The sequence below is a fragment of the Rhinatrema bivittatum genome, chromosome 5, assembly GCF_901001135.1.
Source record: "Rhinatrema bivittatum chromosome 5, aRhiBiv1.1, whole genome shotgun sequence".
Classification (NCBI taxonomy): domain Eukaryota; kingdom Metazoa; phylum Chordata; class Amphibia; order Gymnophiona; family Rhinatrematidae; genus Rhinatrema; species Rhinatrema bivittatum.
The window spans coordinates 61,083,791-61,108,676 of NC_042619.1; the positions used below are offsets into that span (position 1 = coordinate 61,083,791).

The 24,886-nt window shown below is 44.0% G+C and overlaps 1 protein-coding gene across 5 annotated transcripts in view; it reads left to right on the forward strand.

The window, feature by feature from the left end:
* CNTN5 (contactin 5) overlaps positions 1-24,886 on the forward strand; it is a 2,626,638-nt gene that overhangs the window by 2,356,849 nt on the left and 244,903 nt on the right. For all 5 annotated transcript variants that reach the window (XM_029602387.1, XM_029602386.1, XM_029602389.1 and 2 more), the window contains one exon: positions 6,792-6,912. In XM_029602387.1, coding sequence (XP_029458247.1) covers positions 6,792-6,912 — 121 coding nt within the window. The remainder of the gene's footprint in view (positions 1-6,791; positions 6,913-24,886) is intronic.

The window sequence follows — 24,886 nt, forward strand, 5'->3', positions numbered from 1 at the left end:
CCCCAAACCCCAATATCTATTCCTTTTAAAGCACAACCATAATATTAGGCACTACCAGTTACTTCAACCTTCTTTGCCTTACAACTGATCATCTGCCGTGAGCAAAGTCCATTTTTTATACATTTCATAATTGCAAATAAAACTTATTTGAAGAGCACTTCCAATCTGTTGTGAGTCCCGACATGGTCCATGTTTCGAAACACACAGGGGCGGATTTTCAGCGCCCTGCTCGCCTAAATCCGCCCAAAACCGGGCGGATTTAGGCGAGCAGGGCCCTGCGCGCCGGGAAGCCTATTTTACATAGGCCTACCGGCGCGCGCAGACCCCGGGACTCGCGTACGTCCCGGGGTTTTCGGAGGGGGGCGTGTCGGGGGCGTGTCGGGGGGGCGGGCCCGGTCGACGCGGCGTTTCGGGGGCGTGTCGGCCGCGTTTTGGGGGGCGGGTACGGGGCGTGGCTACGGCCCGGGGGCGTGGCCGCGCCCTCCGTACCCGCCCCCAGGTCGCGGCCCGGCGCGCAGCAGGCCCGCTGGCGCGCGGGGATTTACGTCTCCCTCCGGGAGGCGTAAATCCCCCGACAAAGGTAAGGGGGGGGTGTAGACAGGGCCGGGTGGGTGGGTTAGGTAGGGGAAGGGAGGGTAAGGTGAGGGGAGGGCAAAGGAAAGTTCCCTCCGAGGCCGCTCCGATTTCGGAGCGGCCTTGGAGGGAACGGGGGGAGGCAGCGCGGCTCGGCGAGCGCAGGCTATACAAAATCGATAGCCTTGCGCGCGCCGATCCAGGATTTTAGGGGTAGATTTTAAGAGGCGCACGAACAGCCTACTTTTGCTTGCGCATCAGACTCAAGCAAAAGTACGCTGGATTTTAGTAGATACGCGCGGAGCCGCGCGTATCCACTAAAATCCTGGATCGGCGCGCGCAAGGCTATCGATTTTGTATAGCCTGCGCGCGCCGAGCCGCGCTGCCTCCCCCCGTTCCCTCCAAGGCCGCTCCGAAATCGGAGCGGCCTCGGAGGGAACTTTCCTTTGCCCTCCCCTCCCCTTCCCCTCCCTTCCCCTACCTAACCCACCCACCCGGCCCTGTCTACACCCCCCCCTTACCTTTGTCGGGGGATTTACGCCTCCCGGAGGGAGACGTAAATCCCCGCGCGCCAGCGGGCCTGCTGCGCGCCGGGCCGCGACCTGGGGGCGGGTACGGAGGGCGTGGCCACGCCCCCGGGACGTAGCCACGCCCCGTACCCGCCCCCAAAACGCGGCCGACACGCCCCCGAAACGCCGCGTCGACCGGGCCTGCCCCCCGACACGCCCCCCTCCGAAAACCCCGGGACGTACGCGAGTCCCGGGGTCTGCGCGCGCCGGTAGGCCTATGTAAAATAGGCTTACCGGCGCGCAGGGCCCTGCTCGCCTAAATCCGCCCGGTTTTGGGCGGATTTAGGCGAGCAGGGCTCTGAAAATCTACCCCTTAGTGGATACGCGCGGCTCCGCGCGTATCTACTAAAATCCAGCGTACTTTTGCTTGAGTCTGATGCGCAAGCAAAAGTAGGCTGTTCGCGCGCCTCTTAAAATCTACCCCACAGTTTCTACATCAGGGGCAATTCATTGGAGCAAAATCATCCACGTTTCTATTTTTCTGAACTCTGTTTCATTCTTACGCTATCACTTCAAACAGTTCTGCGCTTTCAAGAGGCCGCCAGCCTCCTGCCCTTAAAAATCTTTTTAGAGGAATCACAGGAAGGGAGTAAGTTTTACAGTGGGTAGGAGGGGCCCTGGACAACATTTAATTTTCGGGGCAGTAGAGGTTGGAGAGGCCAGAGGAGGCCCCAGCTACCCCTTCACTCAGCCCAGCCAGCCAGCCCTGGGCCCCGGGTTCAATTTGACAGAGCGAGAGTGTGCTTGGAATGATGTAGAAAGCCCCCCACTCATTTTTGTTTTGTTTTTACAAAGAATACAATAGCCAAAAATGATCGGATATTTTCTTAAAAAGCCATTTTTGGTTCATTTCACCCACAATCGACCAGAAATACCAAATGTGTTGCATTTTTGGCATCCATTTTAACAGGGCTGGTGCTTCCATTTGGCAACCTTAACTATTGCCTAGAACACCAAGATTGGGGGGGGGGGGGGGGGGGGGCGGCACAAACTGTTGCTAGTGTGATGTCTAGAGGTGCGCTGTATCACAGCCAATGCTGTCAAAGAGGGTAGTGCTATGCTGGAGCCACTGCTGCCGTTAGTTAAATTGGGGGAAGGGGGATGAATGACCAAATGTTCACCCAGGGCAACAAATATGCTTGCACCAGCCCTGCGTGTTAAAGAAATGCACATCCCTAGTAGCGCTAATATACAGCAAAACTCTGAACAAAAATCCAGTTAACCTTTCATCCCAGAGGCCAGGACTTTTGTCATCAGTCAGAAACAAAAGGTAAGCAAAAATGTCATGCTGTTATCTTTTATACTTTCTGTGCACTCCAGAATTACTGGCACTGAAAAGCAGGTGCAAATGTATTTATTTATTTAGTTTTGGCTTTTATATACCGGAAGTTCCTGTATAATATACATATCACTCCGGTTTACAAGGAAATGATTAACTATCGCCTGGATGGCGGTTTACATGGAACATATAGAACAATTAAAACCATTAGAAAACAAATTAAAACAAAATAAAACAATTAGTAATTACATTATTGCTGTAAACAGAACAACAGCATGAAGGCGCAAAGGGGGCGTTCGTGCAACTCCAGTGAACAAACAAATTAAAACATTTAGAAATTAGAAAACAAATTAAAACAAAATAAAACAATTAGTAATTACATTATTGCTGTAAACAGAACAAGAGCATGAAGGCGCAAAGGGGGCGTTCGTGCAACTCCAGTGAACAGTGAAATTTAGTTGCAGTGCAGTCCAGTGAAATTTAGTTGCAAAGCCTTACGTAGTTTTTTGTTTTTTTTTTTCTCAAAGTTTGAGGTTTGCCCTACAAAACTGTCTATATGATAGGCTTCTTCTCATTTTAAAAATAGATGGGTACATAATTGTTTTCTCACTTATCTCTAATCTGAAGGTCTGAGGCCACTGCTGATACTAAAAATAGCACCACCACCAGCATTGGACCCAGCTCATTGTAATTAGAGCCTTAACAGCACTGCATATTATCAATTACCACCTCTCCCAATACTCAGTGTAGCACCAAATAGCTCTGCGCTCAGCTACTTTAGCGGCTGGCTTTGTGAAATGAGCCCTGGGGTGTTTTCCTTCATTTCATTATTGGTTCAGCATGCATCCAAATCCACTTTTGTCTATTCTCTATTGATCCCAACATGGAAGCTTAAGCATATATTGAAGGTTTTGCTGGCTCATTATTTAGAGCCAATGCATTAGCACAATTCTTGTAAACAAGTTGTAGTCATGCATACCAGTTTTTAATGCATAAGGCAAATCATTGTATCCCTAATGAAGTGGAACACGGTATTTAGTAATCACTGGCTGCGTGATCCTTTCCAAAAATCTAGGATTGTCCACTAAATTAGCAAATATGGATATTATCTTAAGTAGCTGTTTACCCTCCTTAGAAATGATCACCCTGCTACTTTTGGTTTTAATCATTTAACATTGTTGTGGTTAGTCAAGTCATACAGCAACCATTCTAATTCTGAATGTTCACTCAGTTGGTTTCATTTCTAATAATTATGATAGAATTAAAGCACTATGTATTACCTTGTTAAGTTTTCAATACACGGCAAATTGTATATGGTACAAATAATGTGCGAGTTGTATTTTTCACAAAGTTGTTTGAATTCTAATCCTCATCCATGCATCATTGTTTCACACTAAGCCTCCTTCCATTCAGAAATCCTGGAAGTTCAGTTTAATTAATTCTGACCCAAAGAGAAAATATTTCCTGTTCCATAATGATGATCTGGTAGAGTGACTGCTCTCAAGACAAGGACAAGGCCAAGAGCTAACAGCCTATGCTCAAAAATTATTAACAGCTGTAAGGTGTTATGATCCAAAGCCATTGCTGTTATTCCAAATATTATTAATACATGTATCAGTACATATGCGTTTCTAATTGATCTTATACAAAGGACAAGCATGGTCAAAATAATACAACCTTGTTTGTAACGGTCTCGAAATGCGACTTTGTATGTTAGATTTGCCAAGCCAGTATAATACATCATGTCCTGCAAGATGTGACTTTTAAAATGCACTTAAATGAATTAAAAAATGAGGCTGATCAAAAGGAGAAAAAAAGGCATCTAGAAATGTCATCCTGAGATCAAATTATTTGCTTTTTATGGAAAATGTTAACTTGTAGGTCTGTTCATTCAAATTTTGCCAGAGAGCACATATTTCCTAAACAAAAAGGGGCCACAAAATCTGTAAACAAAATATAGTGTGTTCACATTTGTCAGTTTTGGTCATTTCTGACATTTATCTCCTACCTACGCCGAAGGCATATTGGGGAAGATTTTTAAAGTTATGCGCAGGCGTAGATTTGTTCGCGCAACCCGGCACGAACAAATCTACGCCCGATTTTATAACATGCCTGCGCTGCCGTGCGCATGTTATAAAATCCACGGTCGGCATGCAGGGGGGTGCACAATTGTGCAACCTGCGCGCGCCGAGCTGAGCAGCCTGCCTCGGAGGGAACTTTTTTCCGGCCCCTCCCTTCCCCTCCCTTCCCCTACCTAACCCACCCCCAGCCCTAACTAAATCCCCCTCCCTACCTTTGTTAAGAAAGTTATGCCTGCCCGAGGCAGGCGTAACTTGTGCGCACCGGCGGGCTGCCAGCGCACCATTCCCCAGCCCGGGGGCTGGTTCAGAGACCTCGGCCACGCCCATGGAACACCCCCGGGCTGGCACCATGCCCACAGCCCCGCCCCCGGAACGCCTCCGAATGCCATGCCGCCCCTAACATGCCCCCCGACACTCCCCCCAAGCAAAGCCCTGGGACTTATGCGCGTCCTGTGGCTTTGCACGCGCTGGTGGCCTATGCAACATAGGCACACCGGCGCACAAGTCCTCTATACGCATAAATCCGGCTAGATTTACACGCGCAGGGCTTTTAAAATCTGCCCCATTTCTTTTTGCAAAGTTTGAATCTGGCCTGGGGATGTCAGATTCCAACATGACATGCGCAGGTAGTAATCACTTTACCCCTGTTTGTTGGCTGTTGGAAAATTACCCTTCACAATAATACGAAAAGTTCTGCCATTGCTCCACAACGAGCGTAGTTATCAGCGCATTGAAAAGAGGCCTTCCCCAGTGGTGGGTTTAGGTCAGGGGAGGAAACGTGCACCCCTAAATTGCTTTTCTAAATCTTCCCACACACTTTTGCAATGAAGTTCTACCCCGCAGTAAAAGCAGGTGTCGGTCTCTGTGGGAACTTTGCACCTGCAAGAAGTTTCAAAGCCAAGGAATGCGCTTACTTTCGCTTTGAGAATCAGCACAAAGCCCGCAGAGAGTTTGAAAATTGCACCGAATATGTTCCATGACATAAAAATAGCATTAATGTACAGTCCATGTTTCAATGCTTAGAAGAATCTGAGATGAGCCGGGTTGCATTGTTGCTTTTCTTTTGTTTTCAGTTTTTCAGTTATAAATGCAGGTTGTCTAAAAAAAAAAAAATCAAGGGGTAGCATTCCAATACAACCTTATGAGACATGTTTCACCGGTGTTATGAGGGTATTGCTTTTGCTGGGTCAATCCATCTGTCTGTTAATGGATTTGTCTGAAATGTGGTAGAAGCATATATCACTGCACCTCCAATAGCACTGCCAAAGTTTGGGCCCGGTCTATTCACAGGAAGGCCTCTGGATAGCCATTCCAGGAGAGAGGTGGCAGGAATGTGCTTCCTTTATGTTACATAACAAACCTAAGCTTCACCCCCCCCCCCCTTCAATCATATTTACGGTATTCTATATCTGACATTAACCTAACCAATGCTAAGGTGAAGTGATAAAAGGCATTATAAATTGATATCTGTTTAAAATAATCTGTGTAGGGTTGCCATCTGGCTCCAGATTTTCAGGATAGATAGATCCAGTCCTAGTTTTACCCCATTGCATGCAGGGACTTGTAGTTCTGATGTGCTTATGCATTCCCGAAGAAAACAAGACATCTTCATGCATGCAGTGGGATAAAACCAGAACTGGATCCACCTGTCCTGAAAATCCAGAGCCAGCTGGCAACTCTAACACATTATCTCTGTGTTTTCAACTGGATGTTTACAGTGCTAGTTCGTTCATAGTTTATCAGTGAAAATTCAGTAGAAATGCAGATTTATTTTCTGGAATCTTTAATACAAATTGGTATGCACTGACTGATTCAACCCTAAATGACCACGTTGTTTCCAATATGCCTGCTCACTTTGGGATTGTCATTTTTGATTCACAAGTGTGGGATACTTTTACATGAACTGTCATCATGGTTTTTTTCTTTTCTATATACATTATCCCACAATTTCTTGCAAAATTTATTCAACATGGAATTAAAGCTCATAATTGCAAGCAAACAATAAAAGCAGACTTTTGCTCATGTAGCTAAATTTTTGTTATGTGCAATAATTTATGTCAAATACTTGTAGTTACTACAAGTAACATTTGTCTTATTCTATTTGTTTAATACTTAGATACAATATAGTTATGGAATTCTTTTTCTCTCTGTTAAAATTTAAATTGCCCCACATTTGCTTAAAACAGTATATGCTAGTTATTTTGCTACAGCATGCAAACTATTTCCTTAGACTACCTTGATCAGGTAGATTTGCATTATTTTAAACTGGCACTTCATTTCCTCTTTCAGCAAGCATCCTCTGCAGATTTAATGATCAGGAACATCCTTCTGATGCATGCTGGGAGATATGGCTGCAGGGTACAGACCACAGCAGACAGTGTGTCAGATGAGGCAGAACTTCTTGTTAGGGGTGAGTATGTTAATAGCTCAGTGTGAAGACATGGAAATGATCACAATACATTATCATACCTAGGGACTTTAAATGCATGATCTTTCAAAATCTCAGTACTATATACGATAAAGTATTTACAATTTTTTAATATTTTTGCAATTTTCTCTTGCTGTTTCCCTTAACACACACTGAGTTTTAAATATGTACTCATGGCAGCCTTGTTTAACAGACAGTAGTGCAAGTTGAAATTGAAAGGATTTAATATGTGAAATCTAAAATAATCTATGGGAAATAGAGCTGAATAAATATAAAGAATATAACCTGTTTGATAAAATAATATCAATTAATTCATGTAGTATATATAATTCCCAGGCTTCACTTGGCAGTGCATTTTGCTTTCTTGGATTTTTATCATTTTTGTACTGTTGGGTTTTTTTCTTGTCTTCTTTATTATTTTATGGGAATTTTTTTGTTTCCTTTATTATTTTTTATTTAGTTTTAATTTTCTGATGATTTGATTCATTATGAAAGATACTTTAATAACTGCACTAAAAAACAAAGTTCTCTATTCATTTGTAGATAGGGTTCACAGGGTTATACTTTTCATACCCCTTCATCAGTATGTCTCAGCATGCCTAGGTCACCTGTACAGGTGGGAGAGCTATTCTGTTGTATATATCTGTTGAACTTTCTGCTCAGACTGCAAATTTCATGCCATCTAGAGCACTGTGTACCAGCCGTTTAGCTAACATAAAACAAAATTGATCCTGGCTAGTTAGTTGTCTTTCCACTCAGAATATTTTCAAAGTAAATTATCTGTGTAGAAATAATGACATTTTGCAATCACTTGCATACATTCTATAAATTTATTTTTCTTTGGAATTCCTAAAAATATTTTCATCTTTTATAATGCCAAGTACAAAAAATAAAAATACACAATAAAAATTGATACACGTGCAAAAATTTGCAAGTGTAAATATATTTAAAATACCTTTTATTTGAAATCAATTAAAATGCAAATCAGATATACGTCACAGACAGAGGCAAATGCAGCAACTTCACCTCAATATACATTTCTTTTGGAGATTTCACATTGTCTTTAATGAAACTACCATGTCATTTCCAATACATTCGCTGAATGGCCATGTGAGGGCAATGAACTTGATGACAACCAATCTAAGCTGTAAATGAAAACAGATTGTTCCTGTTCTTTGACCTAAAATTCTAAAACTATAACTAATCATAAAACAAGCACAGCCTAGAAATCGCTATGTTAGTTTACAGTGTTCATCTTTGTATAGTTTCCATAAAGATTACCTTTTTTGGGAGAAGTATGTCCCTGTGTATTACAGTATATGCTTCAGGCATTAGGAAATATTAATATAAGAAATTAATAGTTATTGGAGAGAAACAGAAATACTTAAATGGTTTATCCATTTTACACAGGGGTGGAAAGACTTTGAATTTTCATAACCCATTAGGGTGTAGCCATATCTCTTAAACTCTCATCTCTTTTGAACCCTGAATAGATCTGATTTTCTAGATAACCAAATTGACCTGGTCCTTAGTCTAAGGAGCCTTTGCATTGTATGCTTGTGGAATAGCATGCTATGCACCAGAAGTCTAATTTTCAATAATCTGTGCAAGTCACCAAATGCACTCATAAATCAGGCCATGAATATGTATGCTAGTGTTTGTGAACTCTGTGGCACTGGAGTAGGTTCTGGAATGAGGAATTTGTCTTATGCTTAGACAGACTAAGAAGCTAACAACACTCATTATGTCTTATGTATCTTATATTTTCTGTATAATATATTTACAGAACAGGTGCCTGTGAGAAAAGCTGAAAATAATAACAAAACAAAATATATACAATATATCAGCACAATAAGCACGAGTAATTTCCCCAACTAATAGGGTATAATTGTATTTAAAAGCCTAGTAGAAGCTGTCACCTTTCCTGAGAAAGTGTCTCCAGCTCTCCCAAATGATAAGTCAGCTAAGCGTGTTCTCAATTGGAGACAAGTCAGCACTGGAGATCCCTTTTGTGGCGAGATTTGTCATACTATTTGTTCAGTATCAGCTCTCAGCAAGGAATTCATCTGGTATAGGGTGTGCTGGGGTTTGTGAGGCAGAGCCCCAATGTTCCTCCTTAAACCAGTGCAAGACCAGGCTAGATGCCTGGTCCCCTTTAATTCCCCTTGTGAGAGAGAGCTCTGTGGGAGGGACCCAACAGGAGGGGAATAAGAGCAGGCATCCAGGTGGGTTAGTTGGACCAGGCCCAGGTCTCCAGGAGGAAGTCGGCTCCTGTAAAGTAACACTATCCAAACAGTGAAATATGCTGAAGCTCAATTGTAAATACTGAAGGGAAGACAGTCTACTGTTGTATGATTGTGAAGCTGTAATAAAGATAAGTGTTTTAAGAAAGATAAGTGTGTCTCCAGGTCTGGGGAAATCATTGCCCAATCTCACAGGGTTATATATGCCTTTTTTTTAATGTACATGTTCAGAATGGATCTCTTTGTTAAATTCCTGAAATACTGCCAAGCTACTGATAAGAAAATCTTACTGCATATGTTCTCTAAAATGGTGGACTTCTTTGTATATGTCCATTGCTTCTAATTGCCATATTTTGAAACACCCCAAAATAATAACCAGAAACATGTATCAGGTAACAAGTTAAAAGAACGTTTGTGTCTCAAAAGCTAAAGTATTTCAGTGAAGGCCTGGGCAATTGCCAGATGTTTCAGTGCTCAGCTTTTGCTGAAACAACTTGTGCTATGCTTTTGACAGATAGTTAAGAGTTTAGATTTAACTCTTAATATACTAGCTGGATTTCAGGAAGTAGTGGTCTTGTGCTTTTAATTAAGCATTCAATATCTATCTGCTTCATGACCTTCAAGCATGCAGGCAGTAAAATGTGCCAGTCTGCTTCTAGAAAAAGGGAGTGAGGGAGCTACCTAACATCCCTCAAACCTGTAATTTCTTCATTGTGTTATCTTTTCTTAGCAAAAACATATGCAGTAGTCCCTAACAAGTTATGTACTGATATTTACTCCTGGGGAAATTCTGTGCAAAAAAACTTAAAATTCTGCAAACTTTATATTGATCAAAATAACTCAGTTTACCTGACAGTCTTTAAGTAATTACATTTTAAATTAATACAGAAAAAAGTTATTACTTAAAGATGCAGAATTTAAAATATTTTGAGCAGAATTTCCCTAGAAATTCACTGTAAGAGTGCCCCTTCCACTTGCTCTCCCTCCTTCCCTGGCCACTTTGCCCTCTCAGGCCCCAACTCCGCCACCTGCCAGTATCTCTCCCTTCCACCTCTAGGCTCAACCCCTTCCACTCTATTGCCAGTTCCAGAGTTTGACCCCATTCTCAGTACTGCCCCTTACACAGGCTCCCTCTGTTCCTCCCTCTCTCACACACATGCTCCCTCTCTCTCACACATCTTCAAACAGGCTCCCTCACTCTCTCGCACACACACACACACATCCCCTCATACAGGGCCCTCTTTCTTGCATATACACACCCTCACAAGCTCCCTTTCTCTCTCACACATACATCCTCACACAGGCTACCTATGTCTCTCTCTCATGCACCTGTTTACACAGGCTCTGTCTCACACATACACAATCACTTCACACAGGCTAGAACCCTCACATACACACGATCCCTTTCATACACATGAGCCTCCAGTCTCTCACACACGTACACACTCCTTCACAATCTCCTCATATAGGCTCCCTTTCTCTGGAACTCACATTCAAGCATCCCCCCTGCTCTCTTACCTCCCATACTCTCTCTCTCACACCCTCCTTTTTCGCCACGAGCGGAGCACACTCCGTTCGCGGCACATGGGGGCCTTCCATTTCACCGCGAATGGCGCACCGGGGCTTTCATCTTCACCATGAATGGAGTACATCCCGTGGCATACACGGGATGCACTCCATTCGCGGCATGCTGGGGTCTCCTCTGCTATTTTCTGTTCAGAATTTGGCAATTCTGCACAAATTCTGTACTCCACAGTAGTGCAGAATTCCCCCAGGACTAGATATTGTACACAATAATGGAGTCTAAGTTGTACTTTCTGTAATTGTTATGGCTAGCGTCAGTCTCGAGCAAGCACTCGAGACTTGGCATACCAGGGCTCTCTAGGTGGAAGAGAAGTGAGGTATGCCCTTGTGGTGGTGAAGACGGTCCAAGTCTTGGCCACTCCGCCGACCTACATGCCCTGGGAGACCACAACATTATGGTGGTCTCTGAACGGTCCTCCGACCGTTCCCAGCCCTTTCGGACCTGCTGCAGGGAGCAGCAGATGCGGCAGGCCAGACGGAGGTCAGAAAGGCACAGGACTGAAGCGGTCGAAGCAAGGTCTTGGAACTTGGAGCAAGGCACAGTGGAGTTCAGGATGAAGACAGGAACAAGAGGGATGAGCTGGACCCTCAGGCGCCCTCACAGCCCACCGTAAACAGTAGGGATGTGAATCGGGCTTCGGACGATTGAAAATATCGTCGATATTTTTAAAATCGTCAGAAATCGGGGGCTCCCCCAAAACGATAAGAAAACCCCACGATATTGATCGTGGGGGTTCTCTTATCGTTTTGGGGAAGGGCGGGAAAAACGGCACACAAAAATAACCCCTAAACACACCCCGACCCTTTAAAACTAATCCCTTTGCTTCCCCCACCCTCCTGATCCCCCCCAAAACATTTTACAGGTACCTGGTGGTCGAGTGGGGGTCCCAGGAGCGATCTCCCGCTCCCGGGCCATTGGCTGCCACTAATCAAAATGGCGCCAATGGCCCTTTGCCCTTACCATGTGACAGGGTATCCATGCCATTGGCCAGCCCCTGTCACATGGTAGGAGCACTGGATGGCCCGCGCCATTTTTAAAGATGGCAGGAAGCAAAGGGATTAGTTTTAAAGGGTCGGGGTGGGTTTTTTGTTTATCGGCTCGGGCGCAGCCGATAAAACCGCGATCGGGCCTGATGGAGAAAAACCCACAAGTGAATCGGAACCGGAATCCGAACCAATTCCGGTTCCGATTCACATCTCTATAGGCTGGTCGCGGACCACACTGGGCTGGTCTATGGGCTGGTCGCAGACCACACTGTCTCCTATGCGCCCTACACAGCCAGGATGCTGGTTGCGGACCATGAGAAGAGCGGGAGAAGCTCGGAAAGTCACTTAGCTCAGGGTAGTAGAAACCCCTCGGATTCTCCAGAGTCGGAACTAGGCAAGGCAACAAGGAATCTGCATTCTCAGAACACAGGAGAAGTCTCTCGGAGGCACGAGTCCCACCTGCTGGCATCTGGACCAGACACATCAGGAACACTGGAACAAACAGGAAGTCCAAGGAAGACATAGCCCAGGTGGACTAGCCCCTTGCCAATGCAAGGACTGAGAGCAGAGGAAGTCCTTTTATATGACAGGAAACAAGCAACTCCCTGGGAGGAGTTCAGATGGGCCACACCTGGCTGGCCCTATAACTAGAGAGAGAAGCTGTGGGCCGACCCCTAGGGAGAAGGGCAGGGCTCAACCAGGAAGTCTAGGTGAAGACTGAAGCAGGCCTCAGGCAGGCCCCGAGGACGTCGAAGGCTATGGAGCAAAACCTGGGCAACCAGATCAGGTGAGGCCCCGGCTTCAGAGCGGCCTCCAGAGAAAGGTGAGAGGCCTCCTGTAGCTCCTGCTACGGGAGGAATCGTAACACTAATACTAGGGGGAGAAAGGTGGAGGCCGAAGAAGGCTGTAAATCATGAAGTAAGAACTGTTTTCTCAGTGACAAAAAACTAAATGTAATCCATACAAACAAATCATAACTATATGACAGTATTTTTCTCTCATAAAGGACAAAATTACAAAATACAGGTAGGAGCCACACTGTTTATAAAATACCATGTATTTCTACTCAAAAAGTATGATGTATGTATGTTATGTATATTTGTAATGCAGAAAAACACATAGTAACATTTTATAAAATTATGCACATATATTTTACATATGTAAAATGTAATAATCATAACATGTGTGCATAAAAACTCTGAGTTATATGCAGAGGAATTAATTTTATAGAGAATGCATGTACACCGCTTTTGAAAATACTTATGAACACTCTTAGAATCACCAGTTCATCAAGATTTTCACCATTTCATCGAGTCCCTCCATCATTTCACCCTGAGCCCCCATCAGTTCACACCCAAAAAGTGCAAACAAAATCAAGTACAATTTCACTTCAGCAGCTTACTTAGTAGGTACAAAAGAGTACAGGCAAATTTAGTAATGTATGTGCAAATACCACTTACAAAATAGCAATATGGGTGCATAATTCTGAACCCCTGTTTATCCCTGTTAATATTTATATGTGACAACATAAGAATACATGTACTCATGATGTTCCCAAAATATATTAATGTACACATTACTTACATGTAATGTGTACATTACTATGTGTATGTGTCAATTTTATGCATGCAAACCTTTTGAAAATTTGCCCCTAAGGTCCTAGATTACATAGTAACCGAATCTCAGAAGTCGCTTGAGGGGGTCCATATTCAAACGCCACCTTGCCAAATAAATCAGACTCATCCAGTTAGCCAGATAAGTCACTTAACTGGCTGTTAGTGGGTGGGCAGTAGATGTAACTTATTGGGTCATTCAACAAAATGCATTAGGGCCCGAAACACACATTAGGTAGGTCTAATGCATATAATACATATCGTAACGCAAGTTAGCATGTAGAGGGGAAAACTGTTTTTATCGGGCAAAGAGAAAGAGAGAGAGCACTGTAATAGGGAGAATAGGACTCTATGTATATCTATCCCTGTGAAGGGGCACATTCAACTCAGGGTGGGTTTGATGGGTGGTGTTACATACACAGTCAGAGGAATTAACTGCAAATTTGAAATCACTGAATAATTTCTATTATTTGAATTGATCAAATGTACAACAAGAGGAGTTGATTTGTACAATGCAGTCTCTAGCTGACTTCAAGGTTTGAAGCTCTCTATTACAGTACTCTCCCTCTCTCTCTCTCATGAAGCAGCTGGTAAAATGACACGCTTTGCGGAACTTGCCTATTGATACGGAAGATAGGAAATTAGCCTAACCATGGCCAATTTTTATCACAGGCACTATTTCTGCTACATTTATAGTATTTTGATGAATCTGGGCCTTAGCCAGATAAGTAGCGATATTCAGACTCAATCCAGTTAAGTTAGCCAGATAAGCTAGACATGTCCCATAGCAGGTCTAAAATTAGCCAGATAAGTTTATCCAGCCAACTTTAATATTTAACTGGGTATATTCAGTGACATTTTGAAACTCAAAGGTGAAAGGGAGGAATATGTAGAAGCTGATGAGGAAAAAGCAAAATTGCTTAACAAATATTTCTGTTTGGTATTCACCCTGGAAGGGCCTGGAGCAGGACCACATAAAACAAACACAAATAAGTTTGGAAGTGAGGTAAACCTCAATCTATTTTCAGAATAGTGTGTTCATGAGGAGCTAACTAAACTTAAAGTAGATAAGGAGATGGGATACTGTTGCGCTGGAGGTGGACCCTTGGCCTGGCGAAGGATTGGTACGGCCCTCTGAGGGATCCCAGAGGGCGCCTGCCGCCAAGAGGCAGAGCACACTAGGAGACAGAGGCAAGCTGGAGCTTCACCAATAACTGCCCGGGGGCTCCGTGGGTTGAGCCCTTGGATTCCCGGGCTGCCTAGGCTTAGGTGGGCCTCTGGGGGTCTCCCGGAGAGATGGTGGAGAGGTGTGCTCACAAGGAGTAGAGGTGTACGGCTGATGGTGAACAGACAAGCTAGACTGGAACAGAGAGTACCGGAGACCAAGGGTACAAGGCAGGAAATGAAGGTCCTCCAGGCAGGGTAGGCAGCGCATACTGGTCTAGCTCGAGGAAGGCCGCAGATAGCGTCAAGGCAGGTGGGCCTGGTGGTCACAGGAGAAGCGAAGAGAATATCTGAATGGAGCGCAAGGGTCAAAGCCAGGGTATCCGTCCAAGGAAGATCAGCCTAAGCAAGGTTCAGTTCCAGGTATCAGTCCAAGTGTGGTCAAAGGCAAGCAGAGGTCAGTTCCAGGTATCAGCCGAGCGTGGTCAAAGGCAAGCAGAGGTCAGTACCGAGTATCAGTCCGAGAAGGGTACAACCTGGGAGGAGGAACGTAGAACAATTCAGGACGATGGAACACAGGAACAGGCACTGGAACATAGGAAGACCACCAGAACAAGACCACTGGAACAAGTACAGGAACGCAGGAACAAGCACAAGGACGGCAACTAGCTCACACCGAGTGTGACGACCCATTTGCCAAGGCGAGGTACTGAGGTGCAGACCCTCGCTTATTTATTGTGCTGACATCATCAGGACGCACTGCGGAGCGGTTTCCTGCTCCTGGCCCTTTAAAGGGACGGCCAGCCCACGCGCGCACGCCTAGGGGCGGAGCCAAATCAGCGGAGGACGCCAAGCCCAAGTGTGGCATGGAGAGCAAGGCCTGGGATGCCAAAGTGCTGGAGGGAGCCGGGGACGCCGCTGCCCGAAGCCAAGGACGCAACCGGTTTGCCGCGGCAGCAGGATAGGTGAGTCCGGAACCCGCGGAGCTTGGAAGAAGGTGAGCAGGCCCGGGCGCGAAACAGATACATCAAATGGTTCGAGAGAACGTAGGCCTAGATTTATCAAAATGCAATATATAACATGTGTTTTATGGTAATAGTGCACTTTGTGATAAACAGGCTATCTTAGTACTTTGTATAGGTATTACTGCAGAGTGCAATAACTTTTTCACACTTTTCAGAAAGTACCACTACTGTTGCAATTCCTAACTACAACCACTGGAGTGAGACATACAAACAGAACAGTACACTCTTCTGAAGATTTGATGACCTTCGGAGTGAGGAAACTCACACAAAGATGAGATTTCTACAATGTTCTCTCAAGCTAGCTTGATGGACTCTCTACCTGGGAAACATCAAGCTAGGTTGAGAGAACATTGTAGAAATCTCATCTTTGTGTGAGTTTCCTCACACCGAAGGTCATCAAATCTTCAGAAGAGTGTACTGTTCTGAAAACGCTATTTGCGAAAACATCACAAAGTGCGATAAAATCATATCGCACAGCTTAACGCAAATGAAAATGGTGTAGTTATTTCCTGCGTTAAAACTGTGTGATATGGCATTGCTAAGCTAGCCACTTGACCAGAAATCCTGCCCCAAACTCCTCCCCTTTTCCAAATTAGCATTGCACCATGTGTTATGGTGCTTTTCGCATGCGAAAACACCATAAAGCAATTTGATAAATGACCTCCTTAGAGACATCCTGGCAGCTCCGCTGGCTGACCTTTTCAATGCTTCCTTAGAGTCTGGAGTAGTTTCGGAGGACTAGAAAAGGGTGGATGTGGTTTCTATTCATAAAAGAGAAAGTAAGGAGGAGGCTGGGAACTACAGGCCAGTTAGTTAGACTTCTTTGGTGAACAAACTAATGGAAGAGCTGCTAAAACAGAGGATAGTGCAATTTTTGGAATCCAATAGATTGTAAGATCTGAGGTAGCATGGTTTGACCAGAGGCAAATCTTGTCAGATGAATCTGATTAATTTCTTTGATTTGGTGACCAGAGAGTTGGATCAAGGGAGAGCACTAGATGTAGTGTAGTTGAATTTCAGCAAGGCCTTTGACATGGTTAAACACAATAGACTTATAAATAAATTGTGTGCCCTTGGTATGGATTCTAGAGTGACTGACAGGTTTAGAAACTGGCTGAGTGGGAGGCAACAAATGGACTTTTTTTTGAGGGGGTTGTTACTAGCGGTGTGCCTCTGGGATCGGCCCTTGGACCTGTTCTTTTCAACATTTTTGTAAGCAACATAACAGAAGGGTGCCCTTTGCTGCCATTCTGAAGACATGGGAGGGGGGACAGTGTAAGAACGGAGAGGAGAGGGGTTGCAGTTACAATTCCAACCCTGGCTGAGGCTGCAACAGCAGGAAATTCACAGTCTGAGAGGGTTTCAAAACTCCTAGAACATAGCTCTTCATACAAACCAAAAGTCTGGTTGACAACCTGACAGAAACCCTCACTGATATTCTGTGTCAAATCTTAGAACCACTGCAGTGGTCTTTGGACTGACAGCCTACATCAAAGACGGCAATGATCATCAAATTCCAATTTATATTCATTTGTGGAAAGACCCTTTAATAGAGACAGCAAAACCCATTGCTATATGTTAACTTTGATTTGAAAATTTATTTTCCTGGTGTCAATAATATAAGCTGGCATCTTTTTTTTGTTGTTAGTAAAGTATGGGGTTATATCTTTTAATTCAAAATACTATTGTATCATGTGTTGTACATCTGCTTCTTCTTTAAACTACAAAGTTCCTTATTAGCTGAGCCCTTTATATAGTATGCACGCCAAACAATTTGGGACAGATGTTACATTTTAGACCTTTGCTAGCATGTGCTAGATAGATAGCATGTGGATGAGAGAATACCATGCTGTTTCACATGCACTAGTTATAGCATGCACGTGCCCATTCATTTTACATGTGGCTGTTTTTTGTGTTTTTTCTTCTCCCCCCCCCCCCCCCCCCCCACACCATTCTCTGCCTGCCTTTGACATGTACCAAGGCAATTATGTAAAATAGTTAAATATCTATTGTTTTTTACTGTTCATCATTGTTAATTCCTGTCTTTTCGCGCTTGGCTGCCTCTATATTTCCAGCTGTCTTTACCCCTTACCCCCTCTTCCCCCTTCTCGCCTGCTCCCCTTACCCTCCTCCCTTTGTTCAATGTATTTTCTACCTGCTTCAGTTATTTGTAAACCAGCGTGATGTGCCCTACGAACGTCGGTATAGTAAAAGTTCTTAAATAAATAAATAAATACATGTACAAACTAATGCCTTCTGAGACCGCTTTAATTTTAGGGCTGTTTTAATACCTCGTGTGCTCTGGAGTCAGGGCAGGTGGATATCTCTCCCTGGCATCAGTGGAATGGATGTCCCAGGGCTGGCCAAGGCACTGTCTGATGCCAGTTTTACTCCTTACAGATTCGTATGGTTGGATGTTGTGTGAATGTATAGGTCAAGTATCCTGTGGCTGTGTGTGCCCAGCCTCCTGGATAATGCCAACACCTTCCTATGCAATTCTTCTATACTTTCCTCATTTTCTGTCTGCTCTATATCCCACACCACTTTGGCAGACATCTGAGGTAAATCCGTTTGGTCTGGTTTCTTCACTCCTGGAAGTTATTTCTCTTCTGTTGCCTCCTCTCCTGAGATTCAGATGCTCTCCTATTTTTTTTTTTTCTCTCAGCACTGACAACCAGCCCCATGAGTTCAGCTTCTTTTTATGCAGGTATAGAAGAAAGGTGTTGAACCATTCTTAGTTTAGCATGTACAGTATGTGCTCATTTGTTTGACAATCAGGCAACTGTAACATGGAGACCATATACTTTTTGGGATAGTATAACATAGTATAACAAGTTTAACCAAATTGGTAATTTAGTTACGGTGACTTTCACCCAGGGAAGCTGTATAATTTCTGTTGGCCCCTAAATCCCTCCTCCTTCTTGTATGCTGTCCACATGCTGCTGGATAGTAGAGGAGTTGATCAGACCAACACAAGAGTTGTTAGTCCCTGTGTTTGTTCATTTTCAAATGGCAATGAACAAAAACCTTTTAAAACTGCAGAGTCTGTGGTCCAGTTTCAAAAAGAACTGAGGGATTAGGCTAAGTGCAGAAAGAGAGAAGCCCAATGACAGTAACATTTTTGTTGATAGAAGAGGTGAATTTCTTCTGTGGAAAAGACAGCAGGATAAAACAGGTTAAATTAGCAGCATATTAATAGTTTGTGCATGCTACTGAGGCTATGTTTTAGCACATGTACTAAAAAATCACACAATAAGTGATGTTTTAAAATGGCGAGAGACACCCTAGGGCAGACTTTGTCAGTCCTCACGTTCTTGGCGTTTGGTGCCTCCACCTGGGGGAGAAGGTGTTAGTGGGTGAGATTTCTCTCCCTTCACCCCAGGAAAACAAATGGGACTGTGAACACAGCTGACAGTATGTTCAAATATAAACAGGTTTATTAGAATATATGAGTATATACATTTCTACATGATTATGTACATTGCTAAAAGGATATCAAACTGCACACTACCCTATGTGTGATTAGTAGTCTCAGGCCATGCAACTAGATAGATTTGTACAAGAAAGCAAGAACATTTAATATTTGGATATTTGGGAGTGTTGGCACCACATTTAGAATAGGAAGACCCTCTTGTGTTTGCATTTAATCAAGTATTGTTATTATCCTCCCCCTTTTTTTCCCCCAAGTCTCATCCATGTGAAAATATGCAACTGGGCCAGTGGGCAGTGCTGGTCAGGGGGGGGAGTGAAAGATCTGTTGTTTCTAAACTGCTGCCATCTCCAGTGTGCCATTTCTGCTCTACTGACAGGTCCCTGCCCTCTTTAGGGGACTCTACTCCACCACCTGGTCCACCGCTGGGGGCCCCACCCTCCTAGAGGACCAAACTCTGCCTCCCAATCTGCTGCTGGTTTCCTCTTCCTCATGAGGGACCCGGGGATCACCTCCCGATCTGCCGCTAGGGTCCCCTCTCTCCTGGGCGACTCATCTCTACCTCCAGATCTGCCTCTGTCCTTTGGCTCTTCTTCCTCAGTAAGAGGGTTTTACCTTGCTATGGTTTACAGCTCCACTAGGCTCATACCTGGCTCATGGACAGTCACTCACTGAATGTGCCCATTCATTTTAGCACACACACACACTAATGCCTTCTGAGAACAGTTTAGTGTGCATATTAGGGCTTTAGTGCATTGCACATCAGTTAGTATGCATGCTAAGTGGCCTTAGCAAGCACACTAAGCTTCAGTGCAGAGGTGGCCAACTCCAGTCCTCAAGATCCACAAACAGGCTTGGTCATCAGGATAGCCACAATGAATATCAAAAGAAACATTTGCATACAATATAGCACTGCATGCTACTCAATTTCATTCATATTCAATGTGGATATCCTGAAAGCCAGGTCTTTCAGTGACTCAAGGACTGGAGTTGGCCATCCCTGATTTAGTGAATAGACCTCCATATATTAATGATTTTTTATGCTGGTGTTCATCATAGCCCCTTAAAAGATCTGGTTTCAAAATTATCTACAATGACTATGCATGATATATATATATATATATATATATATATATATATATATATATATATATATATTTGAGGGCCTATGCACTAGAACCCAAGCTAAAAATATTTTAGCATGTATGCTGAAACAGCTTTTAATGGACAATGCAATAAATATGTAAAGAAGTGTGCAAACTACTCAATAAAGTATAGTGTGTGCAACAGATGCATCTTGAAATCCCTTGTGATATCTGGCCCAAAGTTAAAACACCAGTTAACACAGTTTTCCAGACTGGAGGAATCACTTCTTCTCAGCCAAAAGGCTGAGACACAGACAGGAATATGGAAAGAGAATAGAGATGCAAGTCCTTTCATCCTACCTAGCTCCTTTTTTTTTCTTTCTGTTGTCTGTGAGCTAGTTACCCACAGCTTCAGGGTCCCCTTGCTAGTCAGAGTGAGAATCTGTTTGCTATCTAGGACATTTTTTCAGTCCATTTCTCTCATAAATCCCTCTCCCAGTCAGAATTCTGCAATGTGGGACTGTTTTTAGTCAACGTTCTATAACTTAGGATTTTTCTATCTTTTGGTTTTAAAGTACCTCTGTACTTTGGCTCTTCTTCCTCAGTAGGAGAGCTTTCCCTTGCTTGGGTTTACAGCTCCACTAGGCTCATAACTTGCTTATTGCTCAGTGATTCAGAACCTCAGCAGTCTCAGCTGTTAGTGATTCCAGCTTAACTAAGCTCATGGCAAGTCAAGGGGGCTGTGACATGTAAATCCCCTGTCTGAGTCTCTGACTCATCTATTCAATGGTCATTTAATCACCTTCACAATATGGGGTCTGGCAACCTTTTCAATCTCATTCTGGTTTTCATGAGCTCACTGCTCATGTTACATAGCTGCATTGCCCTCTTTTATTCTGTTGCAGTTTACTTAAATGGTAGCATGTTCTTTATCCTACTCTCTTTTTAATAGGTCTTCATCTTAGATTATGAGAGGCATGTTATTTCATAGCAATGAGATTGAGGATACACATTGAGGCTAATTCACTAAAGATCACTAATATAATGCACACTAAACCAGTTTAGCATGAATTTTAGGGTCATATAAACTAAAGACTTAGCCTACTACCAAGTAAACATACTATCTAGGTCCATGCTAATAGGCAAAATGGTATGCAAATGAATGCATAATGAGCACACTAAAGTTATCACTCTAGTCACTAAGTCACTCACAAATTTGCAACTGTACACTAATGTCCAAAATGTGTTACTCTTTCCAGTGCAGATGTTAAGCAAAGGTTGCACATGCTGTGAAAGCCAGTAGACGGATGATGACTGTAGGAGAAAATGGAAGTTTTTAAACTGTTGCAACAGAAAATTCTACAGCAAATAGAAGAGATGGACTTAGAGGGGAGAAGGAAGAAATATGAGAGGAGAAAGGAGAGCTGGAGGAGTGAAGGAGAGAGAGAGAAGAGAAAGAGAAAAGGAGAGACAAATAGGGGAGACCAAAAAGGCAGATGTGTCCCTGGTTATTTAGGCCTAGGACCACACTACTAGGTCTTCATGAAGTTGAAGTATACCATAGATACTGCTTGAGTTCAGAGGCCATTTTGGTTTCCAATAAGAATTTAATGGATGACCTTGATCTTCTTACAACCTGGCCTCAAATCATACCTGGGTTTGTCAAGTTCCTTTGCTTTTTACATTTACTTGTCTCTGGGTCTTTTCAAAGCAGTATGGCAGTTACCATAGCAGTTTGGTAGCTATCATAATGGGACAAAGCTCATTCTGCAGATCATTCCATTGGGTATACTACAAGCCATACACAGACGAGTTAGGAATTACCTCAAATGTCCTAGTTAGAGACCATAACAGTAGGAACCAGCATACTTAAATGATGTTTGTTATTGACAGTATACACTGAATAGATGCCACCTCAAGAAAGGGAAGGCATCTGCTAACAATCCCTGAATGTTCAGATGATGTATGATACAAACATGAATATACTGAATGTTGTTGCCAACTACCCAGGGTCCTTCATTATTCTTCATTCTTCCAAGAGTTTGAGAAGGTCTGGTATGGCAGAGACTGGCTGGCTGATGAGTATTCCTCCTTTAGTCAAACTCTGAGCACATGCAAAGCCAGGGATAACTTCTCATATGCCAGACATAATAGCACAACAAAAGAAACCTGCCTAGCAAGAGCCACCACATTACAAGAATATCAACCTAGTGCTGACAAACATTAACCATGGCTAGCATGACAAGAAGAACTGCAAAACCAATAATGCTAACAGTTACATTAGCTGTATAATCATTAATATTTAACCATGATATTCCAGATGTTTGGATCACTCCATTTGGGCCTTATTGTACTCTCTTAAAAAATGAACTATGATGTTAGGGATTTTATTTCTATTTGATTCATTTCTTGAGCCAAGAAAAACAAACTGGCCAAAAAATCCACAAAATCAAACAAAGCAGGCCTTTTGAAGGCCTCTAATCCACTTCCACTGCAACAGAATTTGAGGAGGACAGTATAGAAGTGACTTCTTCAGTCCATCACTGCATATCACACACATGCCAGACATGCCTCATTCCCATCTGAGAGTGTCTGGTTAGGGCCCATGCAGTTGTAAGCCACACTCAAAAGTAATGTTGCAAACAAATATTTATTCACAGATAGCTAAATAAAAGGCAGGGCCTGGCTTATACACTGCAGATTATTCAGAAATAAAGGCTTCATCTATATCATTCACTTTTAGGTACAAGGCATTCACATTCCATAAATCCAGTTCAGGGCTGGGGAACATAGTACTTCAATACACAGATACAAGAACTGGCTACAAGAACTAAACCACTGGGTCCTTAAACTGCTGGGGACACTGATGTTTTCCAGAGATTATTCTTAAGGCCCTGAGGACCGATCAAGTTCCTCAGGGATGGAATCAGTAGAATATAACAGGATCTGTAAAGTGCAAAGATTGCATAATCCCACAGTTATCTAAGCCATTCTTTAGTTCTGCATATAGCACCAGCCTTTGACAGAGCAGACACTGTTTCAAGGCTGGCCAGAGCACATTTTCCTTATAGAGGGAAGGGAGGTATGAAAGGACGATCCCTTCCCATAACATTCAAACTCGATAAAAACAAAACTTTTATAAAGAAATCATATAGCAATAAAAGACAGTACAAAAGGCAGCAGTTAAATGCGGGAGGTAGAGTATAAGAATTAATAACACGACTAGCATTCTCTTACCCAATAAAAAAGATGGATCACAAGGCTAGCAGGATTTCGGTGTGACCTGCCAGTTTCTGACAGTGAGACATTATAAATGATATGGCCCTGCAGCAGGAAGCATCATCGGGCGCCCTTGTTATTCATTGGCTCATCAGCTATGGATTATAATAGGCCACCTGTTGTCAGTGTAGAGTGGAAGTCTAGTTTCAGGCCTTCCACTTCTGGTCATGGTTCTCTGATGCACAGTAGGGGTGTGAATCGTGTGATCGATCGTCTTAACGATCGATTTTGGCTGGGGGGGAGGGAAATCTTATCGTCGTGGGTTTTTTTTAAAAAAATCGTTAAAAATCGTAAATCGGGGGAGGGCGGGAAAACCGGCACACCAAAAAACCCTAAAACCCACCCCGAACCTTTAAAACAAATCCGAACCCCCCCAAAATGTTTTAAATTACCTGGGGTCCAGTGGGGGGGTCCCGATGCGATCTCCCTCTCTCTGGCCACGACTGTGTTGAGAGAAATGACGCCGGTGGCCCTTTGCCGGTGGCCCTTTGCCCTTATCATGTGACAGGGCAAAGGTAGCGCCGGCGCCATTTTGGTTCCTGGTTCCTGACATCACGCGTCCAGGAGATCACTCCCGGACCCCCACTGGACCCCCAGGGACTTTTGGCCAGCTTGGGGGGGGGCCTCCTGACCCCCACAAGACTTGCCAAAAGTCCAGCGGGGGTCCGGAAGCAACCTCCTGCACGCGTGCCGTATTGCCAATCTTCAAAATGGCGCCGGCGCTACCTTTACCCTCACTATGTCATACGGGCGACCGTCGGGGGTTGGGCTGGCTGGCCTGAAAAAGGTAAGAGCCTTCTCAGGCCAAGACATCTGGGACAAAGATGGTGCAGGCGCCTCCTGCAGGTCATGGAGAAGAAAGAAGAAAATCCCCAAAAAATATTCTTGAGGCCAGAACAAAATCCAGAAACGAGACATGGGACAAGGATGTCCCACTGAGCACATGGCCTTCCTCCGTTCACATGTGAATGATCAACAGAATAATTAGTCTGATCTGCTGTCCTGGGCTGAATTGTTGCATAATACCCACATCCCTGCTGCCACCGAAGTATCTCCATTCTCTGTGGTGTTTGGCCAACAACCACGTTTACCGCTGCCAGTACCCCTCTCTGTTCCATCACCAGCTGCTCAATTCACGGCTCACACCATTCGGCATGTGTGGAATCAAGTGATAGAACGGCTCAATCAAGCCGCCAAACGTTCCAAGCGCACTTCAGATGCCCACAGACGTCCCGCTCCCTCTTTCGACCTGGCCAGAAAGTGTGGCTAAGCACTCGACGTATAAGGCTGCGACTCCCTTCGCATCATCTGGCACCCAAGTACATTGATCCTTTCCCGGTCCTCCGAAGAGTGGGAGCAGTTTCTTACCAGCTGCAATTGCTACGTGCCATGGGTATTCACAATACCTTCCACATCTCCCTGCTGAAGCTGCTAGTCCTCTCCTGGTCCTCTCAAAGAGATCCCTTGCCTCCTTGGATCTCCATGGAAACAGACTCAACCCTCCAGGTAAGAGAAGTCCTCGATGTCCGTTGCTGTCAAGGCCGAT